The sequence below is a fragment of the Epinephelus lanceolatus genome, chromosome 11 (assembly GCF_041903045.1).
Source record: "Epinephelus lanceolatus isolate andai-2023 chromosome 11, ASM4190304v1, whole genome shotgun sequence".
NCBI classification, from domain to species: Eukaryota; Metazoa; Chordata; class Actinopteri; order Perciformes; family Serranidae; genus Epinephelus; species Epinephelus lanceolatus.
In genome coordinates, this window is record NC_135744.1 from 34,333,653 (window position 1) to 34,346,164 (window position 12,512).

Sequence of the window (12,512 nt, forward strand, 5' to 3'; positions counted from 1 at the left end):
TAAAAGTGATATCATTTATTTGTGACTTTATTTTATAAATATTTATATGTTTAGTCATAGCAACTCAGCTTGGGACTGAGAACCACAGATTGGGTAAGGAGGTTACAGTTTTGAATGATCCATTGTTTTGTTCCCTTCATATCACATTTGTTTCCAATATCAGATATGGAAAGTATTGCCAGCTTTATCTTTTAACATCCCAAACTTTTAAAGTCATGGTCGAGCCTGTTTCTCGTAAAAAGTTTTGCTTGCATGTCACTGACAAGTATTTCTTCTAAAAATGTTTGATGAAGTCGACACGTTTTCTTCCCCCGGGCCAGATATCTATTACTGCCTCAAATTAAACTGATCCAAGTACAGTTTCATCTCTGGTTTATATTCCCATATCCTAATCATGTGCGGCATTTAGAGTTATTATGAGAATGGGAAAGTGTTCATGGTATGCAAACAGATGTGGACTATTTATGCTCTTGTACATGGCCCACAATATGAATGTGGACCGTGCCTGATTGTTGGGAAAGAGCTCTGTGCACATTTGCGAATTGTGCCATGTGTTCCAAGTGAGGATTTTAAAAAGCAGAGCTCTCAACACCAGAGGAAAGCCACAGGTTTGTCAGGCTTACTGTTGAATCAGCAGGTGGTTAGTGTGGTCATAATACATACTGCTCAGGCTAATCCTTCTCACACCTTCTTAGCTGGCTAATATGTCTCCCTCCCCCCCCCCTCCTCTTCTTCTTCTCCCTTTCATCCTAACAGGCCAGCACAACTACCTGTGTGCAGGGAGAAACGACTGCATCATCGATAAGATCCGAAGGAAGAACTGTCCGGCATGCCGCTTCAGGAAATGTCTTCAAGCCGGAATGAACTTGGAAGGTAAACAGTCCGACCCATCTTATCAGGCCGGCTTCCTTATAACTGACTTTAAATTCACAGTGAAACAGCAGGTTTTAACTTTCATACTGTGCGGTATTTTCATCTGAAAAACAGGATATGTGACAAATACAAGACAATAAAGAGCTGTGGAGAACTGTTAGCCTCCACCCACACCTCCCTTTGTTACATCAGGAGGCAGAGGATAGGGGGAAAATGAAAAATTGACATATGAATACACACCTTTAACTATGATAACGCTTTTATAGCTACTACTAAGGTCAAGGGTTTTATATGGTGGGTGAGTGACTCACACCCCCAGGTAAAGAGCCACATTTGAAATGATAAATATATGTGTATTCCCCTAAGGTGCAGTCATCAAAAATAGTTTAATATTTCATATACCAAGAGAACAGTTAACACCGGGGTACAGGATTATAACTTTTTTTTTTTTTAATTTAATGGTGTCTATAAGTAGTAGCTCGTTGAAATTCCCCTGCAGTGAGTGTCAGTGGCCCTGCGGCACTGCCACCCACTCTTTCCACTATGGCCTCCAGTATGTCTGGTTTCCACTTAAACCACCGTCACCCAAGTTAATGGAAAGTGGGCAAGTGGCATTAGTCCAATGTGTCATGTCACCACAGCTTCTGCTTCGGTGACTGACTGAGAAAATTCTCATGAGAAATAAAACAACAGGGATGATAGAACACTGCAGTGTTTAGAATCATGCTTGTAGCTTTACGCTTGCAAAGTACACTGAAACTGAAAGTACTTAAGTAACTACAATGCTAATAGCTTCAACTAAGTTTTAGTTATTTGTTATTGTAGATTTTAAACCTTTATAAAACTTTTATTATTATTATTACTATTATTATCATTATCATTAATATTATTATAATCATTATTTTAATATTTTTATTTAGTTTTATTTTATTTATTTACTCATTCATTTATTTATTTTTTATGTTTTGTTTTATTTTCGTTTGTTTGTTTGTTTTTTTTTGCTCAAAGCTGTATTTTTATCCAAAGCGCCAAATTTTTTTGTTGGAAAGGAATCTATAAAGACATTACAATTAAATTTCCGTTCGACTTACCCATTATCGTCCGCTCTGAACGCACAGCCTCAAATTACCATGGCTGATTACAGCAGTCCTGTAAGTCATGTATTCACTTTAACTTTGTTCTGTTTCCCTCTCTCTTACCTCTTATGTAATAATTCTGTTGCCATAGGAATACTGTTTGGGTATTATTACTAACCTCATGTTCACTTTTAGCTAAAAGACAGTTTTTTGCTCAGTACAGTGGCAGTGATGGAGATGAAGAAATATCACCTGTGGATATCGAAAATCCTTCTATAATTTGTGGTTTTAATGCTTCTCAGGTCTATAGATTTGAAACAGTCAAGATGAAATATATTGGAAGTGAATAAATGGCCTCTAGTCTCGCACAGTGCCAGTACTCAGCAATATGTCACAGCTCTGTTGAAAATATGTCTTCTCACCGAAAGCCTTGACTGTGAGCACAGATACCACAATGAAAATCACTTAAAAACTTTTGAATTGGATGTACATTTTATGAACATTTTGTCTCAAACAAAATTTAGAAAGGCTGCAGTGTGGGTTGACTGGTGTTAGTCATCCACCTGGGAACATGTGGCATTATCTATGAATGTGCTGTTTGGTACACGTGTGCTGGTATGCAGGCGAGGCTGAATGAGAGAGTGCCACCTCCACACTTCAATTCATGGATCACGTCTACAGCCTTCCCTGCTGATCCTTCACCTGATTCTTTCCCAAAGGGATAAATGTTTAAGACACAGTGCAACAATGAGGCTCTGTTGGAAATCGGAAGCAACAGGTGGAGCACAGCAACTGTATAAGTGCTTTGAACTTGCTCATTGTGTTATTTCAGCTGATGCTTTCTTGGGGCATGAAATTGCTGTCAGTGTTGGGTGAGATTGTATGTACACAGTGCGGTGTGTGTCAGACAAATGTGAAAGTAGTTCCATATACAGAGAGGGAGAGACAGAGGGAGGCAGGGAGAGGGATTTGATGGACGTCAGTGCAGCATCAGCAGACAGACTCCCACCGAAAAGGCTCTTAGTTGCCATAGAAACGCCAAGAGAGGAAATTAAAAAAGGTAGAGTAGGAAAAAACATGTTTTTTCGTGTTAACCCCACAACCCCTGACAGTCTATATGTTGTGCGCAAAAACACAGCAATTTGCTATTCCTGTTGTTGCTCTTGAGAGAAACTACAAAAAGAAAGGATTAGCCAACTAATGAATAAGCTGATCAACAGAGTATTGACAACAATTTTGATCGTTTCTCTAGTAAAAGGATTCCCTGCTTCTCTGAGTTTTATACAAGACAATATAGGACGTTTGATGACGTCATCTTGGCCTCCAGGAAAATGGTTTTGTTTTTTTTCACCATTTGCCGACATTTTATAGACCAAGACATGACAGATGATCTAAAAATGAAAACAGTGCTTTCTGGTTTCCTGCGAGGTTGAACATCTGGCTGTTTCTCCTTGTTCTGTTGGCAGTCTGTAAATTTGTACCATATAGTACATGCCTCTCTGGAGAAAACACACGACTCTCCATCAAATTAATTCTGGTGATGACCTTGATCTAAGTGTATTGTCTATTAATCCCCACATACATGAATATGTTTTCACTGGTGTGTAATTACCTGAAACTAAGAACTGTTATGTTTTCATTTCCTTAGAATGAGACGTTTTTATCTGTGTATGGAGCGGGTCCTCTTCCACTGAGTTTGCCATGTTGTTTCTACAGTAGCCCATAACGGACAAACCAGATATTGGCTCTACATTTGCACTTTTGTGTTTTCATGTCTGTCACCGTAGTTTGGTAGAAGTCTTGTTAAAATCTGACTGTAGTCTCACCACTAGATGCCGCTAAATCCTACACACTAGACCTTTAAATGCTGTTAGTTTTAAAATTTAGAGATCATTCATTTAAAAAAGTTGAAAAAAGGAACATCTCCTTAATGGCTGAAAAGTAAAATAACGACTGTCGCTGCTCACCAGTTCCCTGTTTCATGTCTCCCTCCCTTTCTCCTCCTTTGTCCTGCCCCGTCCCCCCAGCGAGGAAAAACAAGAAGTTGATCAAGATGAAAGTGCAGCGGCCTCCTGCAGAGCCTATCAACAACATGCCTATTCCAGTCATCCCCAGGTGCATGCCCCAACTTGTGCCCACCATGCTGTCTGTGCTCAAGGCTATCGAGCCTGAGGTCATCTACTCCGGCTATGACAGCACGCTGCCTGACACCTCCTCGCGGCTCATGACCACGCTCAACAGGCTGGGGGGACAGCAGGTCATCTCTGCAGTCAAGTGGGCCAAGTCACTACCAGGTAACCAAAAGCTTCTTACCATGCGTTGCCTGTGGTATAGTTTAGATGCATAATACCGCTCAAGCAAAGTGTGTCACTGGGAGTATTTCCAGCTTGTAATTGAGACTAATGTGTACTGAAGTGAGCCAAGGCATGGATGGAAAGTGAAGTCATTTGTTAGTTTCAATAGATGCAGCTGGTTTAGGAAATTGCATCACCTTTGATCAAATGGAAAATGTGCAGATTGACTAGACATGTAGTACACAATGGCGTAGCTTTCACTTTTGCCCTCCAGTTAACCGAGCATCTGCTTGTCAGCATTGTTGGCATTCCTCAGTAAAACTAAAGGACACGAGTAGCTGCAAGTTAACTCGCAAAATTATGCAAAATAGGTGACGTTTCCAGCGAAGGAACAGAACTTATCATAATTCAAAATGTCACCGTGTTCCCTACAGTATTTTGAACAGGTGTTCTGGCATGATTGAAGTAAGATTAGTAACTTTAATGGGTCTCTTCAGATTTAGACTGAAAAGCAAAGGAGAAGCCATCTTGGAGCTGATTAAATCATGGTCAGGCTGGTAGCCAGTTGGTTATCTTAATTGCTACAGTGGTGGTCGATGTAGAAGTCTTTAACTTCAGACTATACAACAAGACAAAGATTTTTTTTTCCCACACATGATTGCTCTTGGCAGTGTAGACAAAGAACAACAGATGTTCAGCAACCATGTAATAAAAAGTATGACCTCTGTGTAATTGCTGAATCCGTAATTACAGACAGAAGAGGAGAATAATGGCGGCTTGTAAAAGAACAATTTACTTTAGAAACCCGGCCTCTCCAAAGCACTTTGATTTGGATCAGGTCATGACCAAGGTTAATATCTTTTTGAAGGTGCATAAAGATGATGTTTCTACAACCAGCTGAAATCATTATCTCTGTAAAGAAAGTCTTCCGGCAGCGGATGAAATTTTACCCTTTTCATCTCAAAGCAATTTGAATGACTGCATCTATTGTCGCTGTCATCTTGACTTTGAGTGTAATGGTTTTGCAAAAAAAAAAAAAAAACCTGTGTTTGTGCATTAAAGATTTGACTCTCTGTATATAGTTAAATATTACTGTTGAAAAAGTAAAAGGTTAATTGCTGAGTTTGAAGGCTACCTAGTTTGATTTCCACAGAAGCAAAAAATGGAAGCACAAGAGTTTGGAATTTCCAACCACCCGTGCTAGTTTCTAATCATGAGAAAGAAGGCACATGACTTGATAATCGCTCCAAGTATTTGCTTGGAGATTTTTTCTCCTCTCACTGTAATTGTTGCTATTGGTCATACCAAAGATTTAAGATCAGAGCTCTCAGAGAAAAAACCTCTCAACAAAACCATAACGCTCACTTTTTTTTCTCTGTCTGTGACAGTATGATGAGGGACAAATCTGGCTCTAATCTTTTTGTGTTTGCATTGTCCACAGCTGGCAGGCCGCCAAGGTGATAGTGAGGAAAAGCTCTTACTGTAGGGGGGAGCAGCTTTTACATAACAAAGCCACGGTTTAAAACAAATGTAATGTGAAAGGACTTTTCATTTGAAGTTCCACTTTTATAGTTTTGACAGTGTGGAAACGACTGAGCCGCAATTTAATTCCAATTTGGACATCGACTTAACTAGATTGTCCCATTTTGCTTTGTGTAAGCCGGTTTCGTAATTGTGTTTTAATGATGTATTGAGCAATTACTTTTTCTTTATCTCTTTGAAATCAATATATTACGCTGTGCTTTTATATTACGCTGTGCTTTTTAATGATGCAGACAGAATAGGTGAATAGTATCACAGGCAGCAACATACGCCACTACACTAACACAGTAAATCATTATTTTCCAAGCTGCAAAAACACGTTCATTATGCACTCTTTTGAAAAATATGCTGTACAATCATTACTACTATGGTAACCAACAATGTTTAAAGGACAACTAAATGCTCAAATGCAGTAATCCCTTTTTTAGTGTCATATCATCAGCTGCTCATTTAATTTGTGTGATTATGACTGTGTGTTTGTAGCTCTCTGTCTCGCTGGCTGTGTCTGCGTGTGTTAATCTGACCCACTGACGCTCTGACTCTCCTAGGCTTCCGTAACCTGCACCTGGATGACCAGATGACATTGCTTCAGTGCTCCTGGCTCTTCCTCATGTCCTTCAGTCTCGGTTGGAGGTCATATGAGCAGTGTAACGGCAGCATGCTCTGCTTCGCCCCTGATCTCGTCATCAACAAGTACGTACCACGGCCAGCTGTTGGATATTTTTGCAGCCAGTTCTTCAGCATGACATTTTGCCAGCCAGTTTTGTTTTGCATTTGCTCATTTCAGGGTGTCAGTCTCACTTCATTACGTGGTTTGCACATGCGCCCATCGATCTGTTCATGACTCAGCTTGGTGAAGTCACTGGATATAGGTGCGTCTACAGTGTATTGGAAATTTGGCAGTTTCTGCGTGTTAAGTTGTTAAATCAGGTGAAAATAAGCAGCCTATGACAACATGTTTATTAGAGGAAGCACTTGGCTTTCTGCACTCTCCTCAGGTCAGCAGGGGAGTTATGAGGCACAGACTGTGGCACAGGGAACTGAAGGCTTATTTGCCAGGAGGTGACTGGGCTCGCTTGGCCTAAAAACTGGAAGGGAGGGAAACAACTGTCCCTGCTCCATCAAAAATGGAATGCCCAGTTCAGACCAAAGATTACCGATGAGACGAGTTGAAACAGTCAACTTCTTGCAATGTGCTGTTCTGCAATGTTGTAAAAACCTGCCGGTTCACACCAATGCAACTAGATGAGACAGTGTATCATCTCTATGCCACAACTCTGATTTACAGCTTTTCAGGTTTATTTTGTGGCTGAATATAATTTGTAGCTTCTTAGAATATGAATGAGGATAGTGATAGTGAGATACTGGCTACAGATGCATTTGTTGTAGTGATGAAATGGTGAAAAACGCCAGGAGCACCTGTCGCAGCAAGTGAGCTTGACCAGTAGATTTCACTACAAGCAGATTGGCTGTTGAAACAGGTGACGTGTCATGTTCTAAAACCAGCTGCTGGCAGTTTGACCAGCTGAGTTGCAGCTGACACCATCAGCTGGCTTGAGTCGAGCTCAGGTGGAGAGTTCACTCCGCTGCAGCTTTTCTCTGCAGCATTCTTAAACGGTTTCATCTCGTCACAAATCATTGGTCTAAATATGCCTTTATATTATAAGTTTATCTTTAAAGCACACTAACATGTTGAGTGTTGTTTGTTTAAGACCTAAAACCAACATTTGCGGTTTTACAGGGAGTTACCAGGCCCACAGGAAGTGAACCGGGCTTTAAGTCCAATTTTAGTAGTGGCCAAACTGTGTTATAACACTGTCATATGACACCTTGTGGCCCAAAAAGACTTCTTCCCATTGACTTACATGGCAAAAGAGACATCTGTAAATCAGTGGATTAGGGGTGTGCGATATGGACAAAAAATAATATCTCGATATTTTGGGGGATTTTGAAGATAACGATAATTAGACGATATTCTTTTAAATATGTGTTTTTAACAGCCTGAGTTATAGCTCATTAATTGTTTCTCATGGATGATATTAATGGAAAATGTTCTTAACATTTCTTGCTGCTTTTTTACCTGCTCGCTCTGTTTGACTCTGGTGACAGCCTTTTGTAGCGTCAATTCCGGGTCCATTTGCAACCGTTCAGATAGGCGTTTGTCCCGCAGACTCACCACAAGCCTGTCCCTCACCATCTCATCATGTAAAGCCCCGTAACCGCAGTGCTCTGCCAGGCAGTGCAGCGCTGTAATGAAACTGTCGGCCGTCTCGCCCATTTCTTGATGCCGCTGATTAAACTTTGCGCTCTCAAAGATCACATTCCTGCGATCCTCTTCTGCTTGCGTCTCCAATCCAGAAGCAATGCAGAATCTGTCGAAGCGTTTAATCCATTTAGGCCAGTCTTCAGCCTTGAAGGTGAACTATTCCGGCGGGGAGACTTGAAACTGTGTCATGTTGCCGCTTCGTTCAGCTAACTGTGGCTAGGCTAGGTAGCTCCGTAGATGGTCTTCCGGTACTGCGAAATTTAGCCTGACAGGCTGGGACCTATCACTACAGTTGACCCACACGTCTTCCGATGCTGCTGGAGCATCCGTGGGCGGTGTTGCTATGTTGTCTCGCTAATGTTTGTTTGGCAGCAGGCTGACCTGCCGGGAAGGTGCCAGTGAGAGATCATGTGACCACCTAGGCATACTGCGGCGTGCTGCTGCACGCAAGTTACGTAACTCTTGTTCAGTGAATGTGTGGGGTTTCAACCTTTCAACGTGTGTTTTCAGTTGTTTTTGTGAAGTCATTTGCATACTCAATAACGTAAATTTGCACATTGTTAAAACAACAATGACGATATTATCGTTAACGATATATATCACCCACCCCTACAGTGGATGCATTTTTTGGAGCATCACAACACTTGTGAAATGACTTGTTTCACGATCAGGACTTTATCCAGTTGGTCCAGTAACATTTGGAAAGTCTAGAAGAGCTGCACGATTGAATCATTTTATCCACATTTAAGTTAGAGTAGTGCTAAACCAGCAGTTAGCTGCTCAGCTGGCTGAAGTATCAAGTGCACTCGCTTTGTGGACCGCACAGTGCAGAAGCAGTGTTGATTATCTGGTTGAGTTTATATACCGCAGTTGAACTTTTTGGCTTCATACACCACTGAGCAACTTTCATAGGAATGAACAGGACCCGACCTCCAACGCTCTATCCAATTCTCTTTATACATCTGTGAGAGTTACATGCTTTAGGCAGACATGGCTAGCTGTTTCCCCCTGCTACCAGTCTTTATGCTAAGCTAAGCTAAGCTAATACCCTCCTGGTGTATTGATCTTCAGAAAGTAAAAAGATGTAATATATAATTATATACCTAAACCAAAATCCCAGATGATTATTATTCTGATTTTACACTTTTTTTTATATTATAAAAATCACCCTCTCTAAGTAAAACAACAGTACGCAGGTGCTTAATTCCAAATGCTAAGGAAACTGCTGATCAGTGTTGCAGGAGTGAAATGATAAATGTGTTTTAACAATTCTAAAAGTAGTAGAAGTTTCATAGGAAAGAACCCCTCATGTTTTATAATGCAAGTAACAAAGCACAACCAGGAAACCACATTCCTCGCACAGGCAGAAGAAAGTGCATCAATTACACGCTGAACTATACAATAAATAACCTTTTGTGCTACGCAGAAGCCACAGAGAGACTTCTCAGGTACGACTGCAGTATGTTAATTACACAGCCACATCACTTAAAGAACTACTGCCTGCAGAAATTGATTGTGCTTCGAAGTCTTTGTGCTTACCACAGTCTTTGTAGTCCCTGGAGGAAACAGAGTAAAGCAGAGGCTCATCTCCAGTTAGCTTGGCTGTTGCTGTAGTGCTGTTTCTAGCTTTTAAAAGTCAGAGTTTAAATGCTTTGGTAGGTAAAAACATTGTCCAATTTTATCTGTTATCTTCAATATTAATCCATTAAACATTTTTACCCCACGTGGGCTTTTACTGTTCATTTCCCACTACACTCTCCACTTCCTCCCACTGTACAAAAGTGAGGCCAAAATATACCAGATATGGCTGCTGCTATCTTGCGCTGGTCGTGCCATTTGGAGCCCGTACACCCATGCGACCAGTCGCAAGCACATCAAATAGCTATTGATCAAGAGCACACCACATCAAACCCCCTTTTTATAGCATCAAATAACTAAAACCAAATTTATCAGAAATGAACACATGAACATACAGCAGTGTGATAAGAACTACCTAAAAATGTAATTTCAGTCAAGACATATTTGATCAAAGAACATTAATTCATCTGGAAATTACAATACTTGTCTTAATGACCTATATCTTGATTACTTTGGTTTGCTAACTACTTGGCAGGGGTTCTGGTCATGGCTCTTTATAAGTAACCGCTGACTCCCATGTGACCATTTTGCACTTGTTTGAAGTGTGGTGTTCTTTTGCCCAAAGTGTAAATGTTTTTCACTTAGTAGTGAGTGGCAAGAGTGCCACAAACACTGAGCTCTTGCCCCTGACAACCTGCCAACAGCTCATCCTCTTCCATGGAAATGCGTAGAAAGAGTCGGTCTGAGCTGTAAAGAGCCACTCTTAAAGGACGCGCAAACTCAGGGAGGGTTAAAAATAGATATGAAAGGTGAAGAAGTCATCACTGGTAGCACTGCAGTTATACAGAATGAATAGATGTCTCTCAACCCAGGGCTATGTATCAGGAGAATGTGCTGCATTGATCTTAGAGGTAGAAAGTAATGTGGGCTGTGTGTTAGTGGAAGTGAGGTGTGAAAATCTATCAGGACTGATTTCACAGTGCGGTTTTCTCCTGCAAGGTTGTATTGCTCCCCTGCTGGGGCTGTTTATTTAGAATTGAAAAACAGGATGAGTGAAAGAGCTTCAAGTCTAATCTATACATCTCTGTTTTCCTCCTGTTTATTCCCCCGCTGTCTCCACCTGTTCTTCACTTCTCTCTCATATGCACTTTCCTCCCTTGCCCTTTCTTTCCCTTCTTCCAGAGACCGTATGAAGCTGCCCTTCATGACCGACCAGTGCGAGCAAATGCTGAAGATCTGCAATGAGTTTGTCAGACTGCAGGTGTCCTATGAGGAGTACCTGTGCATGAAGGTCCTGTTACTGCTCAGTACAGGTAATGGAACAAGATTCTCTTTTAAAAGTCACAGCTGTGTCTTTTTTAAACTGCAGGAACTTGCAATTATTCTGAGCTTAAAACAAATCCCAAAATCACTATGTTACACTGCTGCAAGCTTTTCATTGCAATGTGAGGTGGGCTGACTTCGTTACAGCAGGGTTGTATTTTGAATGGATTGGCGACAAACTGCATTGTAAATGCAAATTTCTACCCATAATTCAGCGTATTAATGAGGATGGTTGAGTGAATACATCTGGCTCTATGTGCCATCTGCAGACATTTCTGTATCTCACCATGGCTACTACAAGAGCTATGAATGGATTCATCTCCTCATCCAAGAGGCACTGAACATAAGCACTCAGTATATCATTACATATTTTTCTGTATTTTGGTTGAATAAACAACAAACCAAACAATAGCTCTTTTACTCTTGAATATTCAGAGGATTGTGATCTACGGTGCACACAAGGCCAGACATTTGAACAACTTGAATCATGTTGTGTTTTGTGTTATGTGATTATTTTAACTATGTGTGCCATGCAGTAAAACAATAAAAAGTTTGCAGTTCCAAGGAGTGTCTTAAAAAAGGAAGACACAGCTTTAAACATTTACAGTTGTAATCTTAATGTTTTATGTCCCAATTGCCTATTGTCTGACAAGGATAAAGCCTTTGGGGGCAAGGGCCAATGTTTAGGGCTGCTCCAGTGCAGCCAATGGTATCCAGATCATGACTTCCTCTTCTGTGCACTTTCATTTTGGCTAATATCTATAAACAAATATCTGCAAATGAATGCAAAAAAATGTAAATATAAAGCTTTAGACTTGATGGCAATACTACTCAGACTACAAATGGACACTAGAACACTCCTGATACATAAATCTTGTCCCGCTGCCCACAGATTCTGTATAAATATGCAGATTTATGTTTGTAGAGGTGATTTCAGTCCTGGTTGATCTGGCAACACCTGCAGTTACTGGTAGCAAAGGCAAGTGAGATTTGTTACTACAGGACCCAGAATTCTGTTCAAAATGACTGCAGCAAACATAAACATGCCTTGAGCACCTGTAGACACGTGATTAGGGTGCTTTCATCCCTGTTTGGTTTGGTCCAATCGAACTCAAGTTCCTTTGCCCCCTAAGTTTTGTTCGTTTGGGCAGGTGTGACCAAAACAACCGGACCGAGACCTTCTCAAAGAGGTGGTCTCAGTCCAGTTACAAATTAACTCTGGTGCGGTTCATTTGTGGTGAGAACGTGTTCTGACCTCAATTCAAACCAACTGCAGTCACATGACACATTGTTTGGGTTAAACATGAGCATGTTACAGTCCTGGAGGATTATTAATGTGCACCTCCTCCTGTACTGCCTTAATATGCGAATTCGGTGCATCCAATGCATCAAAACTTTGTTTTCTAGTTGGAGCTGCGCCTCGTTTTCAAACTGTATGGTTTGACTAAAATGAACAATGACAGCAATATAGTCCACGATGAGCAGCGCTAAAATCAACCTGCGTAGTTGTCCCTCCACTGTGACATTAGAAAGTGTCACATTTATCTTGCAAGTGTACTC

The 12,512-nt window shown here is 40.9% G+C and overlaps 1 protein-coding gene across 3 annotated transcripts in view; it reads left to right on the top strand.

Moving 5' to 3' along the window:
• Window positions 1-12,512, top strand: part of LOC117264062 (glucocorticoid receptor-like) — an 86,630-nt gene that overhangs the window by 67,348 nt on the left and 6,770 nt on the right. For all 3 annotated transcript variants that reach the window (XM_033637873.2, XM_033637863.2, XM_078172555.1), the window contains 4 exons: window positions 757-873; window positions 3,977-4,243; window positions 6,334-6,478; window positions 10,812-10,942. In XM_033637873.2, coding sequence (XP_033493764.1) covers window positions 757-873; window positions 3,977-4,243; window positions 6,334-6,478; window positions 10,812-10,942 — 660 coding nt within the window. The remainder of the gene's footprint in view (window positions 1-756; window positions 874-3,976; window positions 4,244-6,333; window positions 6,479-10,811; window positions 10,943-12,512) is intronic.